At 36.2% G+C, this 23,241-nt stretch overlaps 1 protein-coding gene across 1 annotated transcript in view; it reads left to right on the forward strand.

Moving 5' to 3' along the window:
• Nucleotides 1-16,849: 16,849 nt before the first annotated feature.
• Nucleotides 16,850-23,241, forward strand: part of LOC111052574 (proton-coupled folate transporter) — a 49,953-nt gene continuing 43,561 nt past the window's right edge. The window contains exon 1 of the mRNA XM_022339304.2: nt 16,850-20,310. Within this exon, the coding sequence (XP_022194996.2) occupies nt 19,236-20,310 (1,075 nt within the window). The 5' untranslated portion in view covers nt 16,850-19,235. The remainder of the gene's footprint in view (nt 20,311-23,241) is intronic.

The following is a 23,241-nucleotide window of genomic DNA, read 5'->3' on the forward strand; positions in this document are numbered from 1 at the left end:
CACGTTTTTCTTTCAGTAGGAACTTGAAATTATAATTGAATTAAAATCCCCAGCTCATTGTCCGACGTAGCTTATCATTTAGTGATCATGTAACCGTCGAAGAAGTCACAATCTTGTAAAAGATTTTCATCTTGAAATATAGTAGGTAACGTTTACGATGAGATATGTGTATTGACGTATGAGAAATTTCCATTGCATGGTTTTTTGGGATTTCATTGACTCCATTCAAGATGTATGAGAGACGGATGAGAAGATAGAAAAAAACTATAAGCAAGAGAGGGATAAGTAGGATGACGAAGAAGAAGAAGAAGAAGAAAGAGGAGAAGAAGAAGAAGAAGAAGAAGGAGAAAAGGGAAAGAAGAAGAAGAATCGCAATGGTCGCCAAACTGATGAGCCTGTGAGCTAGGATAGCATTTATAAATCTTCAAGTGAGCTACCAAGGAATATTAGAATAAAGAAAGTATCTTTCATCGCCTATAAAGATTCAATAAGTTTAGGGAGCGTTCTAGAAACGCATTTCTCATGTTTATCGATTCAATAAAGTTATTGAATGGATAAACAGTTTATGGAACGACTGAGAAACCGGGCATTAATGTTTAAATGTTTATATGTTTATATGTTGCGCATTTACGGCGAAACGCGGTAATAGATTTTCATGAAATTTTACAGGTATGTTCCTTTTTTAACTGCGCGTCGACGTATATACAAGGTTTTTGGAAATTTTGCATTTCAAGGATAATATAAAAAGAAAAAGGAGCCTCCTCCATACGCCAATATTAGAGTAAAAATCAGACTATAGAATTATTCATCATAAATCAGCTGACAAGTGATTACACAGATGTGTGGAGAAGCCAGTCTATTGCCAAAGACCTAGAAGAGATATAGACCCACAATGCCTATGCCTTCACAATGATAGCTCTTATTCGAAATTGAAGGCCGCCATTGGGTTATTTTAGCACGAGATATTATATACATATATTTGAAATACTATAGATTACAAAGGCATTGGTATGTAATAATCTTATGGGTTGCCCCCTCAATGGCCGATTTTAATTCCAGGTAAGACACTAGCGCTATATGTGAGTCTATGCATCTTTAAGGTCTTTGTCTATTGCTGTATTTCCATAAGGTCTATAGTTTCAATCAGGTACTTGTGAATGAGAATACTGTGTGAGGTCTACTGTTCACAGAACTACTAGTTTTATTAAGCAAGAAATCATATTTTTCAATAATTTTATAATTAAGATGAAATATTTTGTTAATCAATTATCAATTCTACATTGTTGAAAGACGATCTGGCAACAGAGGAAAGCGAGAAAGAGATAGCGTCATCCGCTTTGTTGAATGATAGACAAGGATAGCAATACCATTGCTAATCAAACACTGCCATTATAACGTGGACCTCACTATAGTAGCTGTGTGCAAAAAATCAGGGATTTACCCAATATCTAATTAATTGAAGTGTTGGCTCGGAAAAGTGAAAGATACTAATAAACACGTGATGTTTTTCTCACATAACGATCACAGCGTAGAATAATGATAAGAAGTAATGTAGAAGGATAAAGAAATGATGAAGAAGATAATGATAATAGAGCAAAAAAGGAGGTGGAGGTGTGGTGGAGAAGGAGAAGAAGAAGAAGAAGAAGAAGAAGAAGAAGAAGAAGAAGAAGAAGAAGAAGAAGAAGAAGAAGAAGAAGCTGATGAAGAGAAGACTCATGACTAACGTGATTAGTGGGCTATTGTCCGCGCCATATGACAAGGCAAATTAAATTATTGCTGTTCATGCTTCTTTTATTAAATCACTCACGTTTTTCTTTCAGTGGGTACTTGAAATTATAATTGAATTAAAATCCCCAGCTCATTGTCCGACGTAACTTATTATTATTTAGTGATCATGTAACCGTCCAAGAAGTCACAATTTTGTGAAAAATTTTCATCTTGAAATATAGTAGGTAACGTTTACGATGAGATATGTGTATTGACGTATGAACAATTTCCATTGCATGTTTTTTTGGGATTTCATTGACTCCATTCAAGATGTATGAGAGACGGATGAGAAGATAGAAAAAAACTATAAGCAAGAGAGGGATGAGGAGGATCACGAAGAAGAAGAAGAAGAAGAAGAAGAAGAGAAGAAGAAGAAGAAGAAGAAGAAGAGAAGAAGAAGAAGAAGAAGAAGAAGAAGTAGAAGAAGAAGAAGAAGAAGAAGAAGAAGAAGAAGAAGAAGAAGAAGAAGAAGAAGAAAAAGAAGAATCCTCTAAGCTATCCTCTATAGAAGGCAAGTCAGAGAATCGGCAACTCAGTTCTTCCATCTTTCTCCATTGCCATTATAACGTGGACATCGCTATGGCTACTTTTACGACTCTAGTAGTTCTTCAGCTGAAAGTGATGACAGTCGGCATAATAAGAGTGCAATTGCACAAATTTGCATTCAGCAGCAGTGCAACCTGCAATCTGGAGTGCATTCTCATGCAACAAAAGTGCATTCCGAAACAACAAAAATCGGTCGCAAATTGCACTAAAATGCATTGTAATGTCGGGCTAGTAAACGGCGGAAATTCACTTTCTTATTGTCCAGATGGAAAAATGCTAGGAATAGAGTTTCGCTTTCGTCTGCAACTTAGAGAGAATTTGAAATTATTGGGTCTACTCTGTCATTGGTAGAAATTTATTCCAACTTTGATTTATATTCTAAAAATAGACTGTAACAACCGTATAGCATTTAGTATTAGTTTTCTTTTTTATGGGAAGGTTTACAACTTGAAATAGTAACTTGTATGATGAGATGTAAATTGATTTATGAAGCATTTCCATGACATATTTCCCGATATTATTATTTACGCCATGTGTCCATGTTACCAATGAAAATTGATTTATTTATAATTTATAATATGATTAGTGAATGTTTAACAATAATATTAATAAATGAGACTCTTTAAGGTGCATGTTATGATGGCAGTATTTGATTATCATTTATGTTGTCCTTGTCTATTATCATTCGACAAAGAAAATAACGCTATCCTTTTCTAGCTCTGAAATGTTGCCCGATCGTTTTCCAAAATGAATGAGACAGAACTCAGAAAACAGCCAAATAAAGTCACATTAATAGATTGAAACATAGTACAGAATTGAGTGAAACGTAGTTCACCGTTATTGACCGAACGAAGTGAGGTCTAAGATTCAAGTCGACGGTTTGGCATTTCTCTTAATGCTTATATGTTGCACATTTACGGCGAAACGCGGTAATACATTTTTATGAAATTTGATAGGTATGTTCCTTTTTTAATTGCGCGTCGACGTATGTACAAAGTTTTTGGAAATTTTGCATTTCAAGGATAATATAAAAGGAAAAAGGAGCCTCCTTCATACGCCAATATTAGAGTGAAAATCAGACTATAGTATTATTCATCATAAATCAGCTGACAAGTGATTACACAGATGTGTAGAGAAGCCAATCTATTGCTGTATTTCCATAAGGTCTATAGTTTCAATCAGGTACTTGTGGATGAGAATACTGCGTGAGGTCTACTGTTCACAGAACTACTAGTAAATATCTCAGTGAACAAAAATGAATACTTTTTTTCATTTCCATGTCAATCAAACCTGAATGATACACTCAACCGCTTCGAATATTGTACAGCTATACTTTATAATATCATGAATCGACCACAATTCAAACGTTGCCAATAGATATACTATAGGTATAGATATAGTATAGATATAGTATATAGGTACTCCGTAATTAGTAATTTCAACTTTGATTCAATTCAATAGATTCGCATTTATATCCAAGTTTAATTGGTATACTAACTATCAAGACCCCGTTTCATTCCTTATTACATAACAATAAATAACTCTATCGATCAATCACTTTTCAATGACACCTTTCTCAATACAAACCAAGGTTATTGGCTCTATTTCGATTCAAGACAGCATTGTTTCAATGGGCAGAATTGATGTTATTTATAAAGAAAGCTGTGTCTCACTGTATTGGACGATCTCTCCAGCCCCGAAACAAAAGCTAAGTACCTAAAGGTGTGTACTGGGTCCTGGACTTAACTCGATCAACTGGACTTTGAAATGATTTGTAAAGAAATGGAGCCTCATGGCAAGGCTAGAATGTTGAGGTCATGTTGTAGATTCTATACAATATTGTAGTAGTTCATTAGAGTAGGTCTGAGTTTTATTACTTTCCTTGCCCTATTTCCATAGGTAAGGAAAGTATTGCTTTCCAAAAAAATTAAGGTACTCTAATTTCAAGTTTTCTATACGTTTCAAGTTCCCCGGAGTCCAAAAACATGATTTTTAGGTGTTAGTCTGTGTGTGTGTGTGTGTGTGTGTGTGTGTGTGTGTGTGTGTGAGTGTGTGTGTGTGTGTGTGTGTGTGTGTGTGTGTGTGTATGTGTGTATGTGTGTATGTCTGTGAACACGATAACTCCATTCCTAATCAACCGATTGACTTGAAATTTTAAACTTAAGGTCCTTATAACATGAGGATCCAACAATAAGAAATTCAATGAAATTGAGTTCAAAATGGCGGATAATTACTAAAAAACCATGTTTTTCACGGTTTTCTCGAAAACGGCTCTAACGATTTTCTTCAAATTCATACCATGGTTAGCTATTTATAAGCCCTATCAACTGACATAAGTCTCATTTCTGGGAAAATTGCAGGAGCTCCGTAATATTCTTGAGAAAAATGGCGGATAATGGCTAAAAAAACCATGTTTTTCACATTTTTCTGAAAAATGACTCGACCGATTTTTTTTCAAATTCATACTCTGTATAGTTATTTATCAGCTCTATCAACTGGCATGAGTCTCCTTTCTGGGAAACTAATGTGGGGTCCACCCCATCCTTGAGAAATGGACTTAGTAACCTCCTTCTCGTGCATGAGGTAGGTAGGTAGACCAGTTCATAAAAAGAACACGTCATAGTCGAGATATTCCATCTGTAGAACAGTTGTTTCGACGACTTTTGAAAAAAATCATTGAATTTCACAATTTACACAAAGGAAAAAGTACTCTGAAAACAATATTATATACACATATACAGAAGTCTGATCGTAGTTTAAAATATTATGTTGCCGCCAATCTTCATTATGTTATTCCCCTAAATTATTCTCGTTTAAGAATGGGGCCTACAGTTCAGTGAGCAAGGAAAGTTGTGTGAGTGTACCACACCAGATTTTTATTCCAGTAGTGACAATGATAAAAATTGAACAATTGGGCTATTGATAATGTTGCAATATGTGATGGAATATGTTGTAATCTAATCAAAGAAGGTGCCAATTTCTTAATTATATAGATTTGAGTAGTAGTACCTTTGTAGAGAATATTTTTGTAGAAAAGCAATTGATTGTATTTGAAATTGAAAAGAAGTATTTCAAGGCTGTGAGTTATATTTGAATTGACCCATACCCTGGGGAAGAGAAAATTACCTTTCTGTCTTGTCATGGTCTTTTTATAATGTCGTAAGACACAATTATTACAATACGTGTTAAATCGGTTTTATTAGCCTAAAGGACTTGTGAGATTTATTATAATGCAATTTCACATACAGTGCTATGAATATGACACAGACATGATATCAGTATTATCATAGAGAAGCAATAGCGTAAGTAGATATCCCATGGTATAGGGCGTTTATGTCGCAACTTTTACTGTTATCTCAAGCCGATTATTGTCGATTTTTACTGTTTTGACCGGGTAAGAGTATATGAACGGCACAATATGAGAGACTAGCAGCGTCATAAAGCTTCACGGGAAAGAACTACGTGGACTATCGGCTTGAGATAACAGTAAAAGTTGCGACATAAATGCCCTATACCATAGGATATCTATTTATGCTATTGTTTCTCTATGGTATTATGGACCACGACATGATTCCATAGAGAGGAAAAAGAAGATATTCCATGGTATTTATGATATTGTACAGGTTGGTCGTTTATTCCATGGTGTAGGTAAAAATTTGTTCCAAATTTCAAGCCGAATACTGTTGACTACTATCGATTATTACTGTTTTGTTGGGGTGAGTATGTAAGAACAGCACATCATGAAAGACTACCAGCGTCACATAGCTTCACGAAAAAACTATGTAGACTACCAGCTCTTAGACCAGATATAGAATCTGGTCTAAGTACCAGCTTGAGTTAACAGTGAAATTTGGAACCTACAATATCTATATGGTTATAAAGTTACTAGCCGTCAGGCTCGCTTCGCTTGCCGTATCCGTCTAGCCAGGGGGTTCCGCCCCCTGGACCCCAGACTGGATCGTCCACGAATGAGATCAGCAGGCGAGCGAGGAGCATTTTTATCATATGTTAGGACGATCCAGTCGGGGTTCCAGACTAAACGTCTGGCTAAACGGATATGGCGAAGCGAGCCTGACAGCTAGTAATATAATATTTCCCAGGATTGAAGTAGCAGTGCCCAATCAATTTTTCCGCTATAAATGCATTTCAATCTTTAACTTGGCGCCAACCTAACAATGTCAACTCAACTTAATGCCAACCTGACAAAATTATTAATTTAGTTACCAGTTAACAACTGTTTCGAGAGGTACTCTGTCTAGATTATAGTTCTATATTAACATAATATTGTATGGACATTTTTCAATTATAATTAAGAGAATAAGAAGAAGAATATACATGCTAAAAGACGAACTTTAAACCCTTAAAAACAACCCTTAGAGTTAAAATATTGCTAAAAGATTTCTTAGTGCGCCTTCTTTAAAGGGCCAACTGAACATACCTACCAAATTTGAACGTTTTTGGTCCGGTAGATTTTTAGTTCTGCGAGTGAGTGAGTGAGTGAGTGAGTCAGTCAGTCAGTCAGTCAGTGATTACCATTTCGCTTTTATAGATTGTAAAACGCCCTATACCATGTTACCAACCCAATCAGCTGATAATCAGCCAATCGGAGAGCTTCCTGCCCTGCCGACTCGTCCACCTGAAAAACGCTTCATGTGGTTTGGCCCTAAGACTTATGATTCGATATCTCCAAATCAAGGCTACTTGAAAACAATAGTCGGCCGATAGTGAAGCACGTGTCACATAATCGCATATTTCAATCTCATCTGATTAAATCTTCTTCAAGTTTTCAACTGGCACTTTGGAACAGGATGCATCACTGTGACACAATAATGTGACCCACCTGTGGCTCACAGTTCTTCACAGTGGCTCACATTACCTAGGCCAGTAGGTCCTTTAGAGTTTAGACTATAGAGCATCATACACTGTAGGTAAATGTATTCGGAGGAACAAAAGCTTTATGATAACAATTGAAAACAGCTGTAAGCTTATCTCTGCTGATAAAGATTGGGATGACAAGATTCATCACCATCTTCTTCTTCTTCTTCTTCTTCTTCTTCTTCTTCTCCTTCTTCTTCTTCATCTTCTTCTTCTTCTTCTTCTTCTTCTTCTCTTCTTCTTCTTCTTCTTCCTCCTCTTCTTCTTCTCCTCCTCCTCCTCCTTCATTTCCATTTTCTTTCACTACTACTTCCTTCCTTTTTTATATTTGTCTCCTCATTCTCCACATTTTTTCCTTTATCATCTTCTTTCTATTCTCCCTATCTTCTTCTTTTTTTATTTTTCTTTGACATCTTCCACCATTTCTTCTTTGTTCTTTCTCTATCCTTCCTCATTGTCTCTTTCTATCTTCATCTTGTTTCTCATCGCCTACTTTTCTCTCTATTTTCATGATTTTCCAGCTTTCTTCTACACTTTTTTTTCTGTTCTTGCCTCTTCTAAATCCCATTAGCTACGATGTCATTTTCATTTCCCTCTTCTGTCCTCCTTTCTTTTCTTCTTCCTCCTTTTTTCTCATCTTTTCTTCTTCCTCATCCTATTTTTTCTTGTGTCGTCTTGTGTTATCACAGTGTTAAAGAGATGCGACCAGAGTAGGCATTTAAAAAGTTGTCACCTGTTGACAATATTAATAATATAGTCCTATCTAGGCTAGGCGAACAAGTCAAGGCCTCCAAACTGAAGCCTGAATAGTATAAGGCTTTGCATATTAGGCAACACACTGTCATAGTCTTAGTTCTGTTGTCTCTTGATAGATATCAGTGTGCCAGTAGTAACATCATAGATAAAAGAATATAGCCCATGCTTTGGGCGTTCATGTTCCAATTTTCAATGTTAACTGAAGCTGATAGTCCAAGTAGTTGTTTTTGGTGGAGCTGTGGCACTTATAGTCTCTCATACTTACAGTGACTATAAATAATAAATTAAATACTGATTGTATAGTCTGTACTAGCCGTCAGGCTAGCTTCGCTCGCCATATCCGTCCAGCCAGGGGGCTCCGCCCCCTGGACCCCCGACTGGATCGTCCAAGAATGAGATCAGCAGGCTCGCTTCGCTCGCTAACGTCTAACGTCACCAGATCGTTTTTTAATAAAATGTATATTTATTCATTTATGTTTATGTTATGAATTGTTTCAAGGTTGAGATGTAGAGATGTTTAATAATTCTTAACTTCGTCTAGTCAAAAATAATATCAACTAGCCGTCAGGCTCGCTTCGTTCGCCATATCCGTCTAGCAAGGGGGCTCCGCCCCCTGGATCCCCGACTGGATCGTCCAAGGATGAGATCAACAGGCATTTTTCATTTGAGCATTTTTATCATATGTTAGGACAATCCAGTCGGGGGTCCAGACTAAACGTCTGGCTAAACGGATATGGCGAGCGAAGGAAGCCTGACGGCTAGCAATATAATAATCCCAGGATTGAAGTAGCAGTGCCCAATCAATTTTTCCGCGATAAATGCATTGAAATCTTCAACTTGGTGCCAACCTAACAAAGTCAACTCAACTTAAGGCAACCTGACAAAATTATTAATTTAGTTGCCAGTTAACAACTGTTTCGAGGAGGTAGTCTATCTAGATTATAGTTCTATAGTAACATATGATATAATATGATACGGAAATTTCAATTATAAATTAAGAGATTGGGAGAAGAAGAATATACATGCTAAAAGACGAACTTTAAACTCTTAAAAACCACCCTTAGAGATAAAATATTGCCAAAAGATTTCTTAGTGCGCCTCTAAAGGGCCAACTGAACATACCTACCAAATTTGAACGTTTTTGGTCCGGTAGATTTTTAGTTCTGCGAGTGAGTGAGTGAGTGAGTCAGTCAGTCAGTCAGTCAGTCAGTCAGTGAGAGAGTGCTATTTCGCTTTTATATATATAGATTCATATTGTGCCGTAGACTCTCACCCCAACAAAACACTGATAATAGACAGTAGTCGACAGTAATCGGCTTGAGTTAACAAGAAATCGGCTTGAAACTTGGAACATAAACTACCCATTCAATGGGCTATCTTTTCTCTATGGTAGCACCATTCTAGGAATGATCACAGTAGACCACAGTACGTGACTTGAAAGATGTTCCAGATCCTAGATACTGTGAGTAGAAACTGTGTTCATAGTTTCTAACTTGAGTTAGCTCACCTGTTTAGGTGTAAAGTTTTTCTTATGTCTTCGCAAGGCAGAAATACTTTCAAACTGGTTTGAAAGCTCTTTCAAACTCTGTATTGAATCATTTATCTTTGAAACAAGAGCTCAGTTATACAAGTATTACATTAATAAAAACAATATAAAAACTTGTAGTACCCTTTATTAAGAACTTTAAAATATTTTAACGACTAGTTTCGACCATAGGTCATATAAGTAGAGTGATTTTGAGTATTACCATAGAGAAACGATAGCATAGTAGATATCCCATGGTATAGGGCGTTTATGTCACAAGTTTTACTGTTATCCCAAGCCGACAGTTCACATAGTTCTTCCCTATGCAGCTGTGTGACGCTGGTAGTCTCTCAAATTGAGCCGTTCATACACTATAACCCCAACAAAACAGTAAAAATTGACAATAATCGACAGTAATCGGCTTGAGATAACAGCAAAAGTTGCGACATATATTCCCTATACCATGGGATATCTACTTACGCTATTGTTTCTCTATGGTATTACATTCTAAATGATCGAATTATCCACGACATGAAATTAAAGCACAATTCTAGTCTATTCTATCTCTTGAATATTATAGTTGTTGGAGCAGAATTATAGTTTTGTTCTATCAAATCGGAAGGTCTTCTCCCACAAATCAATTATGCACTTCCGGACATCAAAATCGAGGTATTAGTAAAAAAAACACGACCAAAACAAATGATAAACGTTCATTAATTAGCTGAACTTCAGGTGATAAACTGTTACGACATCTCCACTGTCATTAGTAGCTAGAGAGCTCTGATCTCATTCCTCTCTCTCTATCTCTCTCACTCTTTTTCTCTCTCTCTCTCTCTCTCTCTCTCTCTCTTTTATATTATCAAATGATGTAGTTCCGCCATTGTGTTCCATCAACTTTTATTTCCAGCATCGAGTTTATTTCCTGAAGTTTCGTTTCAAAGTTGGAGAGCGTTTAAACGTTTCCGATTGGTTCTATTATTATTGTTCGACTCCTGAAAGGATTCACTTGTTGAAAGGATGTTGAAAGTGCAATTTTCAACTCCTGCTTTATGATACAACTGTTGCAAGGATGTTGAAAGATCCTAGTCTCTGATATATCAGTTGCAAGCATGTTGAAAGGGAAAGCTCCAACTCTTGCTTTACGATACAACTGTTGCAAGGACGTTGAAAGGTCCTGGTCTCCGATACATCTGTTGCAAGCATGTTGAAAGGGCAAGCTCAAGCTCCTTATTCACGATACACCTGTTGCAAGGTGGTTGCAAGGATGTTGAAAGGTCCTAGTCTCCGATACATCTGTTGCAAGCATTGTGAAAGGGCAAGCTCCAGCTCCTGATTCATAATTCAACTGTTGCAAGGATGTTGAAAAGTCCTCGTCTTCGATACATCTGTTGCATGCAAGTTGAAAGAGCAAACTCAAGCTCCTGTTTCACAATACAACTGTTGCAAGGTGTTTGCAAGGATGTTGAAAGGTCCTAGTCTCTAATACATCTGTTGCAAGCATGTTGAAAGGTCCTCGTCTCCGATACATCTGTTGAATGCATGTTGAAAGAACAAACTCAAGCTCCTGTTTCACGATACAACTGTTGCAAGGAAGTTGGAAGGTCCTAGTTTCCAATACATCTGTTGCAAGCATATTGAAAGGGCATCATGTTGAACGGAAACAGTTAGTCTATTGCTATGTTATGTAACGATTGGGAGACCTTGCCTGTTTGATTGCAATGCAATAATTGCATTCACTTTTTATTAGAACGATGCTATAATCTGAATGTTCCTGGTGGAGGCTATAAAGAATATCACAGAAATGAAGTCTCTCAATATATTATACGCTCTAAAGTGAGATGCATCATCCACTTTTAATGCTAAATCACGATTACTTGTTGATATTGTCGCATTCATTCTAAACCAGGTTTAAACGATCATCTGATCTATCTCCGTTTAAACTGAGATAGTGCATTTAAGCCTTAGCCCGTATGCAGATACTTGGTTTAACCGAAGAATGTCAGCCGTTCATTGAATCCCCGTATGAAACACATTATGTTAAATGCAACCATATCTACAATATCTACAAGTAAACGTGGTTTAGCCGGCAGGCCCGGCCCCAGGGGTGGGCGGACCGGGCGGCCGCCCAGGGCGGCAGATTTATTGGGGCGGCAAATTTTAAGGAACGGAACATTTTTAAATACAAATAAATAATAAATTCATAATATTAAATGTGAATAGTAGAATTATATCAAAAGCTATTCCAAACTAAAGCTAATGAAGACATATGTCCCAGGAACGTCTGAGTGGTCTAGCAAACATAAAATAGCTCAGTCCCTAGATCTTGATGAATTGGAAAAGGAATTTTCCTACGCAATGGTCAGACGAGTTTTACTTGATTAAACAGGTGTGTTAAACAAACTCGTGTTGTAGCAATTGTAGTTTTAATTAAGTAGTTAATCAGTTTTAATAACTTAGCAAGTTAAATAGGCCTAATACTCTCTTGCAATCTCTTGATCTGAAACTACCGTCTCAATGATGTTTTCTTATTGTGTACCGTATCTGTTCCGAACATAAAATAGTTTAATCAGATATTTTGTGTTTCTGTTCCCCAATATATTTATATTTGTCAAAAATTTATGAAATGTCAATTTTAACTCAAACAGTTGATAACCTTCGGGTAAATTTTAATTTTTATGTAAACAAATAGACGGGTTACTTGTCGGTGGGGGGGGGGGGTTTGCCGTTTTCGCCCACGGCGCGCAAACTCCCTAGGGCCGTGCCTGGTTTAGCGTTAAACCATAGAGAAACGATAGCATAGATATCCCATGGTATAGGGCGTTTATGTCGCAAGTTTAACTGTTATCCCAAGCCGATAGTTCACATAGTTCTTTCTTATGCAGCTGTGTGACGCTGGTAGTCTCTCAAATTGTGCCGTACATACACTATCACCCCAACAAAACAGTAAAAATTGACAATAATCCACAGTAATCGGCTTGAGATGACAGTAAAAGTTGCGACATAAACTCCCTATACCATGGGATATCTACTTACGCTATTGTTTCTCTATGGTTAAACGTAGTGTTAGCATATGGTCATTAGACCAAACACATGACACAAGAAATTTTAAAAGATTGAAATCCAAATTAATAACAAAAATTCCTCTCATCAGCACTCAAAACAGTAAAATATTGATTAATTTGAAAAAAAATGTCCGAAAATTGAGAACAATCTTCTTCACTAGAAGGTGAAAACAACTAATAATATAATAATAAACGACTAACTGAGAATGGTTATAGATTACAGAAAAATAGCACAGTTGAGCAACATTCAAATATTGTAACAGACAAGAGAAAAAGACGTCTAAAATTCTTTGGTCATAACATGAGGCTCCCTGACCATAGAATCACAAAAGAAAATAGTAAAATATGTAGCTTCGCTTGCCTATGGAGGAGAATGGATTAGGAATGTTAAGAAAGATCTAGTTTTGGCAGGAATTACTGATGATGAAATAAAAAATAGAAATAATTTCAAAACAAAAGTGAACAAATGGAAAATTATTCCAGAGATAAAAGCACCAAGAGTTGGCACAAGATGGAGTGAAGAAAGAAAAGCTGCATTTTCTCAGAGAATGAAAAGCTGGTGGGCGAACAAGAAAACCGCCAAGTCTAATAAAAATCGATGATCATGATTTTACTCAGCGTCTTCCATCTCGGGAGCTCTACGACTAATAATAATAATAACGACTGATTATAAACATTTATAATAGCAAAAGGAAGGTGACGAATTATCTAAACTCTGTAAACAGTGGGCCATTACATCACTAGGGAAGTTGGAGGTAACTGTAAGCTAACTGATTATAACTGTAAACAGTTACCAGTTAATCTGTTGTCAGTGTATAGTCAGCTAGTTGTCAATCAATAAATAGTCAATCAGTAATTTTGTCAGTCAGTTCCTATTTCCTAAACTGACAATTGGTTTGTTGTCTGTTGTCAACCTTACTGATACCAAATTTGTCTTGAATTTCTACAAATGTGTTGAAATGTGTCAATATTTCAATGAGAACTTGCAAAACAGGACAAGCTTGAAAAGATAGCATAAGAAAATTTTTGTGAACTCAAGCTGATTTCTGTCGACTACTGTCTATTACTACTGTTTATTTACTGTAGAATAAAGAAAATACAGAATAAGAAGATATCCCATGGTATAGGTCGTTTATGTTCCAAATTTCAAGCCGATTTCTTGTAAACTCAAGCGGATTACTGTCGACTACTGTCTATTATTACTGTTTTGTTGGGGTTAGAGTGTAAGAACGGCACAGTATGAGAGACTACCAGCGTCACATAGCTCCACCAAAAACAATTACTATAGTGATGTCCACGTTATAATGACAGTGTTTGATTAGCAATGGTATTGCTATCCTTGTCTATCATTCAACAAAGCCGATAGCGCTATCTCTTTCTCGATTTGCTCTGTTGCCAGATCGTCTTTTAACAATGTAGATTTATTAATTAATTAACAAAATATATCATCTTAATTATGTAGATTCATTATGATATAGTTATTGGAAAATATAATTTCTTGCTTAATAAAATAGAATTGATTATTTCAAACGAGAATGAACAGTCAACATTACATCAATAAATGCTGATATAGATTTATTTTTTCTCTTAATTATAAGAGTACATTATTGAATTATTGAAAATATAATTTCTTGCTTAATGGGAATATAATTGATTTTTTTAAACGAGAATGTTACATCAATAAACCTGAATCAGCTACCGTCTTTAGAAGGCATTGACAAGACAGAGGATCGGCAACGTTGTTCTCCTATCTTTCTCCACTGCCATTATAACGTGGACCTCACTATAGGACTATCGACTTGGGTTAACAGTGAAATTTGGAACATGACCCCCCTATACCATGGGATATCTTCTTATACTATCTTTCCTTTATGGTAAAACTCACCTCAAATCAAAGTCTGAATCACAAATCGAGTTTTTTTGTTTCTGATTCAAGATATTCCAATCTTATAACACCAATAAGTTATTCAATTCAAATCCAATTCTAAATCCGAATCTCGTGTCCAACTCTCTGTGCCGGTCGCACAAAAACCGGTTAAATTTTAACCGTGATTAATTCCACGAGAACCAATCAGAGAAACCGTCTTTTCAAAAACGCTGATTGGTTCTCGTAAAGTTATTCCCGTCAAAATTTAACCGGCTTTTGTGCAACCGGGCCTCTGAAACCAGTGTTTTATCCATCCTATCTGTGCAAATTTTTCTGTCCACATTTTTTCCAAGATTCAACCCAATTTCGAGACTAGATGTGTGTGGAACCAGTTGAATGCATATATTACAGAGGTCATTGACCCCTGTATCACAGTGTTCGTTTCAGTTCAAACTGGCAGGATTCCTCGTAAACTATATCAATGTTACCCATTTAACCAACGCTGACAGAAAATTGTAAATCTCACCATATAGTGTGGGATTGATATAGAGGGTGTTATCTGAATGAAGATGCACTTTACATTTTACTACAGCACTGAAGAGAAAGAGGTAAACAATAGTGGATGGAGATAGGCCTTCCCCCCGATATTGTAGGGGTGGATTCATCCCCTTATACAGTACAGTATTCCCCTAATAAGTACAGTAGGGTAGCTATTGTTTTGGAGGATGGAATTTTTCGAAATGCAAATTTGTGTTTGGGTCAACGATCCTATACAGAATCGATATACAGAAATGGAGCATCTACTTACTTCTGAATTCAACGATTGTAATATGTGATTGTGGAGAAAGTTAGGAGAACAGCGTTGCCGAGTCTCTGCCTTGTCACGGCCTTCTGTAGAAGATAGCTGATACCGGTATATCCGATGTAATATTGACTGTTAATTTTTTACAACTCTTGTTTACATAATTAATTGAATTTGAATAATTGTGTCTACTACTGTAATAAATAATACTGTATAGAGCGGTCCAAGTTATAATGGCAGTGGAGAAAGATGAGAGAACAACGTTGCTGATCCTCTGTCTTGTCAATGCCTTCTATGGAGGGTAACTGATACCGGTTTATTGATTTAATATTAAACTGTTCATTCTCGATTGAAATGATAAATTAAACTTTATCTAGCAAAAAAGTATATTTTTCAATGATTTCATAATGAATTTCCATAATCAAGATTAAATATTTTGTTAATTAATTATATTTCTACATTGTTGAAAAACAATCTGGCAACAGAGCAAAGCGAGTAAGAGATGGCGCTATCCGCTTTGTTGAATGATAGACAAGGATAGCAGTACAATTGCTAATCAAACACTGCCATTACAACGTGCACCTCACTATAGAATACAGTACTCTATTTTCTAATTTGTAATGATTGTTCCCATTTTTTCAGGTAACGATGATGCTCCAATCTGCGCCAAGACTTGTGCGAAATGGAAGAGAACATGGTGAAATTAGTGACAACGATATTCATGATTTTCATGGGCTAGTTACAAGAATCTCCAAGACATTATTAATGGTAAGAGTGCGTGGCAGGAGAAAAAGATTAGATTAGAAAGAGAGAGACAATAGAGGAGATGTTCATAGGGACAATTATTGGGATATAGGACATAGAGATAATAGATAGAAAAATTGAAGGGATATAGAACATAGGAGGGATGAAAATCCACGAAATATTAGTGATAGATTGATTAATCCTTTTATGCTATCTATTGGGAAGAGCTTCCAGAGGACGAAAGCTGGGGAAGAAGCAGAGAGAGAGGAAGAAAAAGAAGAAGAAGAAGAGAGAGACGTAGAAGAGGCAGATAAAGAGGTAGAGAGACAAATATGAAGAAAGAAGAACAAATTGAGCATATTACTTTTCCACTGTTTTTCTTCTCTTATGAATTCTGTGACTTCTATGAATTCTTATACATTTCTAATTATTGTTCATAAACTGTAAGATAGGACAAAAAAGTACTTAGATTGAGGATTTTAAGAATTTCTTTTTCTTCAATCATTAGTTGGGTGAGCAGTCTTTGAAAGAGAAGATAAATTAGAGGAGTAGAAGAAGAGAGGAGAAAAAGAAGAGGCGAATGAAGAAGAAGACGTAGAAAGGGGACAGAAGTGACAGTTTAGCAGAAGAGGCCTACTTCTTGTCTGGTGCAAGAGAAAGTTGCAAGCAACTTTAAAGAAGGAGGAGAAGAGTTGGAGAATAAGAGAAGAAGTAGGAGAAGAAGAAGTAAACGAAAACGAATAAGGAGAAGAGGTGTACAAGAGGACAAGAAGCTGCAATTCTGGCGCAAGTCTGCAACTTTGGTGAAGAAGAAGAAGAAAGTAACAGAGAAAGGGAAGAAGGAGAGAGGAAAGCGGAAACAGCTGATCGCTGATGATGAAGAGGGGAGATTGAGAGAGAGAGAAAGGGAAGAGAAACAGTGTGTGAGAGAGTTGAAGAGTGGAGTGGAATAGCAAACAAACTGATAAAGATTGGAAATAGAAGAGAATCAACAACAGCTGATCACTGTAGACAACGGGGGAAGTTGAAAGATAGACAAAGAGAGAGCGTTTGTGTGCAATAGAGAGAGTGAGAGCGATAGACAGGTAGAGAGAGGTGGAATAGTATTTGGAGGAACCTTTGGAGAGGGGAAATCAAAGCGGAGTTAGTACGGTATAGCGACTTTGAATTCTCTATGGAGAGCGTCACTCTAGCTCTAACATTCGACGCGTCTCTACCTCCGACGCTAGAGCAGTCTGCAAAAACGTCGCGGTAAACTACGTATACGTACATAGATTACGCGCTCTCAATCAGCTACGTTCTACGTTGACGAACGTATCACGACTTCAACGGAGTTTTCAACTGGTGACAACTGAAAGTTCACGAAGTTTCACGAAAAAAATTGAACATTTTTCGGGGGTTCTACATTTGTTTCCCCAGTTTCTCGAAAAATATTGAAACCTATTCGGGGTTTTCACATTAGTTTCCCTGGTTATTCAAGGAGGATTGTAACTTATACGGGGTTTTTACATTAGTTTCCTCATTTTTTTCGAAAAAATTGAAATTCATCTGGGGTTTCTACATTTGACCGCTTTTAAATATGGGCTAAGCTTGAGTGGGCTGATGAAAAAAATCATATTTCCAAGTTTTTCCAACCGTGATTAGGGAGTTGAAAGGGTGTTTAAAATTGTGAGGACTGGAATAACAAAAATTTCCACGTTTTTATGTATATGTGATAAAATAATTGATTGTGTTTCCCCACAAGTAGCAACAGAAAATCTCTCAACGTTTTTATAAGTGCCAAAAAACTTGTTTGACGATTTTCGTCTTATAACAATCAAATTCTTATAGCAGACTCCTTAATGTGATAAATTTACGTGGAAAGGTTTGGGGCTAGACGACGAATTTCTTCCAGTTTTTCCGGAATCTGTGATAAAAAACACGACATTAATAGCGCTTATCAACTTGTTACACTGAAGTAAGGAAACATCAACTATCTTTCTCTATAAATAAAATCAATTTGTAGGTCTGAGTATCCAAGTGTTTGACGTATTCTTCATTTTCATGACAAGACAAGAAATAACCACCAAGTTTTTAAAATTTACTTTTTATAAACCTCGATGTCAATAACGGCACTTTTCCTACCTGTGATTCTTTATGTATCTCAGAAACTATCACCACCACTATTAAATAGTGCCTACAAGCTTTGACTATTTATAAACCACGTCGTTTTTCCGGTAGTTCCCTGACCAGTGACTATTTATAAAACTTGACGTCTTAATTGCTTCCTTCATGATTATTGTGACACCTTGAGAATCATGCCGATTCTCACGTTTTAACACCGGCAGCTCCACTAAAGTTTGTCATTCATGATCATGCTGAAGGCTGAGATAGTCACGGTGCATCACTTTGAATCACGTCTAGAAATGTCATGTAGCTTTATAAATGTGTCACCAATGTAATGTGTGTGAGGAGATTCAAGTGAAAGGTTTAAGTTTAGAAGAACTTGAAAGTTTGGAGGAGTATTTTGTGAGAACAAGTCTACTAACTCAAATTGTGAGCCAAAACACTGTTTATAAACAAAAAGTTCTGTATAAAAGTATCCATAACTGTGACAATAATTATACAGTAACTGTGAACAGTATTAAACAGTAACTTGAAAACAAAATTGAAAGTGTGATTAGCTTGAAAAATTCTATGAATCACGTTCATTTCTGACACATGAATTTGTAATTGACACAAAGTTTATGCAAATTCCTCCAATAAATATTGGATACAATTCAATATCATTAACAAGATCAAGATATGTAACAAGTACTTATTATAGCGTTCAACTGCTCTACGAATGATATATTATACACCGTGAATTTTGAACGATCTATTAGTAATAGATAAATAGTACATCAATAAATTAGTGCTACATTGACTTCTCCCTCGAACAATTCTAGGTTTTTCAATACAGTATACAATATTCTCAGTATTTGAATACAGTCTTCCCCATATACTATTGTATTAAGAGACTCGAATAAGTATTTAATACAGTATTCTCGTAACAAGGTTGGGGAATATATGAGTGGAGTTTCGAAATCAGTTTCTAAGTGTATTGTTCTGAGGTATGAAGAATTTAAAGTTCTGTATGTGAATTTGGACATCTCAACAAATTAAGAACATATTGGACTATCACAAACTGATAAACTACACATATATAGATTATAATTTGAATACATGTGACAGAAAAATGTCTCTCCAAAGTTGATTGGTGACTAAATTTTTGAAAATACAGTATTCTATAGAAAATCTTCGACTTTGAAAATGATGTGCGACACTAAACCGATCGGCGGCGCACGCGAGCCCCAAAATGGCGGCCAAAATCCCCAAAACGGCAGCCGAAAACCGTCCAAAGAGCCCACGTCCTGGTCCGAGATGACCTCGGGCCAAAAAATGAACTATCTAGTCAACAACATCACCGTAGAGCCTATGCTGGCCTGCTACATTATCCCCAGTGTTCTAGCCAGTTTAGCCACGCAGAATTTGAACTTGGAAAAAGCTTGTAGGGTGAATTTGAGGTACGGGGATGAAGTTTGTACGGCGTTGGAAGCTAGACAGACGGCGAATTACACCAGGGAGGAAATTCACGTACAAGAGCTTGTAGCTCATATGAGCATCTGGAAAACGTTCCTACAAAGTTCCCTGCCCGCTGTGCTAATCATGTTCCTTGGCTCCTGGTCGGATCGTAGACGGAAACGAAAACCCTGTATGTTAATGCCGATTATTGGTGAACTATTTACAAGTATTGGACTGATAGTTTGTACCTACTATTTCTACGAGCTACCCATGGAGGTGGCGGGGGTGGTCGAGGGACTTTTCCCCGCCATAACAGGGGGTTGGATGACCATGTTCATGGCGATATTCAGCTACATAGGGGATGTTACCACCCTGGAAACCCGTACCCTCAGGATAGGGGTAGTGAACGTGTTCTGCTCCATAGGCATCCCTATAGGATCAGCTCTCAGTGGGGTGTTGTACAAGAAAATCGGGTTTTACGGCGTTTTTTCGCTTGCCGCACTTCTATACATGTTCAGTTTCATATATGGTGCTCTAAGGATCAAAGAAAACCACGGACCTGATTATATGTCGGACAGAGTTACCCAGCAGCCCTCTACAAACAATAAGGTGCGTTTTCAAATGCCGGAGAAGCTGTGGACTGGTGATGAGAAGAAAGTCGCCGTGGATAAGGATAAGGATAAAGGATTCCTTAGGGACTTCTTCGACCTGCAACACATCAGGGATACGCTCCAAGTGGCTTTCAAGGATGGAGCTAATAACCGGAAGAAGAGAGTCATACTTCTCATGGTTGTCGTTATGGTTGTCATGGGACCTATGCATGGTAAGTGAAAAATTTACAATATTTTACAATTATTTTCTGAGAAATGTGGATGTATAGTGAGGTCCACGTTACAATGGCAGTGGAGAAAGATAGCATAGAAACGCTGCCGATCCTATGATATTTACAATATTTTACAATTATTTTCTGAGAAATGTGGATGTATAGTGAGGTCCACGTTATAATGGTAGTGGAGAAAGATAACACAGCCTCTGTCTTGTCAATTCCTTCTATAGATGGTAGCTGATACAGGTTTATTGATGTAATATCAACTGTTCATTCTCGTTTAAAATAACCAATTATATTTTATTAAGCAAGACATTATATATTAAATAATTTAATAATGAAATTTCATAATTAAGATGAAATATTTTGTTAATTATTGATTAATTCTACATTGTTAAAAGACGATCGGGCAACAGAGGAAAGCGAGAAAGGTATAGTGCTATCCGCTTTGTTGATTGATAGACAAGGATAGCAATACCATTGTTAATCAAACACTGCCATTATAACGTGGACCTCAGTATATTTCCATCCATTCATAAGGTGTGTACAGACTTCTGCGCCACAAACACGTGCATTTCAATTCCCATCAGTTGATAATATTCTTATTATATCTGTATTTGTACAGTAACAGTAAGATATATTATCTATTAAGGCTGTGCAAAGGCTAAAACTAAACTCTCTACTCATGATATTTTTCAAAGTTTTTTGATTTGTTTATCATCAAGCTATCAAAATGAGAAAGTTTTCTCAGGGAAACATTTTTTTCCGATCATTACTTTTTGAGATATGAGCGCCTGAAGTTTGAATTTTTGGGACAGAACATTTTAAATTCGGTAGGAGATAAATCCATGAGATTTGGAGGATGGATTATTCATGGTATTGTTGATCTAGTAAGACAAAAATTTTCTGAAAATATCAATTTCTGAAAAAGTTATTCAATTTACCAAAAATAACTCAACTAAACGTTATTTTTTGTTATTTTTAGTAAATTGAATAACTATCTTAAAAATGGATAATTTCAGAAAATTCTTGTTTTACTAGATCAACAATACCATGAAGAATCCATCCTCCAAATCTCATGGATTTATCTCTTACCGAATTTGAAATGTTCTGTCCCAAAAATTTAAACTTTTGGCGCTCATATCTCAAAAAGTAATGATCAGAAAAAAATGTTTTCCTGAGAAAACTTTTTCATTTTGAGAGTTGATGATATAAAAATCGATAAACTTTGAAAAATATCATGAGTAGAAAGTTTATTTTTAGCCTTTGCATAGCCTTAAAGGGAAAGAATTGGCTTCTAGAAGTACGGGATAGGAAATTCAGGACTGACACATCATCACGTCTCAACTACTCGACTGATTAACTTGGAACTTTGCATATTGATTTTCTATTCACTGATGATGATGATTATAGGTTTATTTTAAATTCTTCATGATTTCATTAGGTCAGGTTTCAAGATCTATATTATCTATTATCTAATGAAGGTAAGAAGTGGCTTATACACGAACGGAATAGGAAATTCACGAATGACGCATCATCACGTCTGAACTACTCGACTGACACTAACTTGAAATTTTGCATATAGATTCTCTATTCACCGAGGATGGTTATAGGCTTATTTTAAATTCTTCATGATTTCAGTAGGTCAAGTTTGAAGATCTAAATTATCTATTATCTAATAAAGGAAAGAAGTGGCTTATACACGTACGTGATAGTAAATTCACGAATGACGCATCATCACGTCTCAACTACTGGACTGATTAGCTTGAAACTTTGCATATTGATTCTCTATTCACCGAGGATGGTTATAGGCCTATTTTAAATTCTTCATGATTTCAGATGTTTAAGTACGATTTTCAATTTTCGACGCGACGAAGTTTGGAGAGTAAGTTAGTAAAGTGGACAGTGACGAATGGAGTTGTATACTTTCAATGAAAATAATAACATCTTCCATAGTAAGATTTATGAACGCTTTTCAAATATGCAGCATTGGATAAATGTCTAATTAGATCCTTGCAAAGCACGGGCTACCTGCTAGTTAGAATATAAAGTAAGTAAATAAATAGAACGATGAACTTTGAATACATGCATTTCATCTCTAGGCTAAGGATGGCCCTATATATTCCAATAAACCTTGCCTAGAAAGTTCATGAGAGAATAATCAATGAATCAAGGATATGGGATATAAACTTCATTTAATCGTTCTTTTTCAACCAGATTACCGACCAAATAATTACATAAATTGTTTGTGACATGCTTGTAGGCTGCATGACCTGAGTACCGTATTCTCCATTATCTTGTACCAATATACTACATGCTAACTTTGAATGGTTTTGAACAGAATATTCCAGAACCGGTACATTAACAGTTGGCTGAGAACTGGAAAAGTGCCAGCAATAAATCAATATTAATAATGTAGTGAGATATTTCACGTCATTTTGTCAGCATTACTTGAAAGGGGAGTATTGATTTTATTAACAAGGAATTCTGTCAGTGAAGTAGTGAATCTAAATTAGAGATAACTATGCAAACAAATATAGGTCATTGGACTTGGTTTGTCTTATATTTATAGAAATATGTGTGATGTATATAGGTCACGAGATTCAGAGAATAAATAATGTATTCAGTAGTGTATCTAGTGAGGTTCACGTTATAATGGCAGTGGAGCAAAGTAGGGAACAGCGTTGCCGATTCTCTACTTTCTAAAGAGGAAAGCTGATACCGGTATATCTGATGTAATATTAACTGCTCATTCTTCTTTAAAATAATCAATTATATTTTATCCATCAAGGAAATATAGTTTTCAATGATTTAATAATAAATAAGAAGGATAATAGAAAAATAGAAACCTAGAATAACAAGGAGAGTGTTCTTTGAAAGGCATGTGAAGAAGACCTTGGCACCTCAACAGTTCTTCATTAACTGAAG

This window comes from Nilaparvata lugens, chromosome 8 (assembly GCF_014356525.2).
Source record: "Nilaparvata lugens isolate BPH chromosome 8, ASM1435652v1, whole genome shotgun sequence".
Classification (NCBI taxonomy): domain Eukaryota; kingdom Metazoa; phylum Arthropoda; class Insecta; order Hemiptera; family Delphacidae; genus Nilaparvata; species Nilaparvata lugens.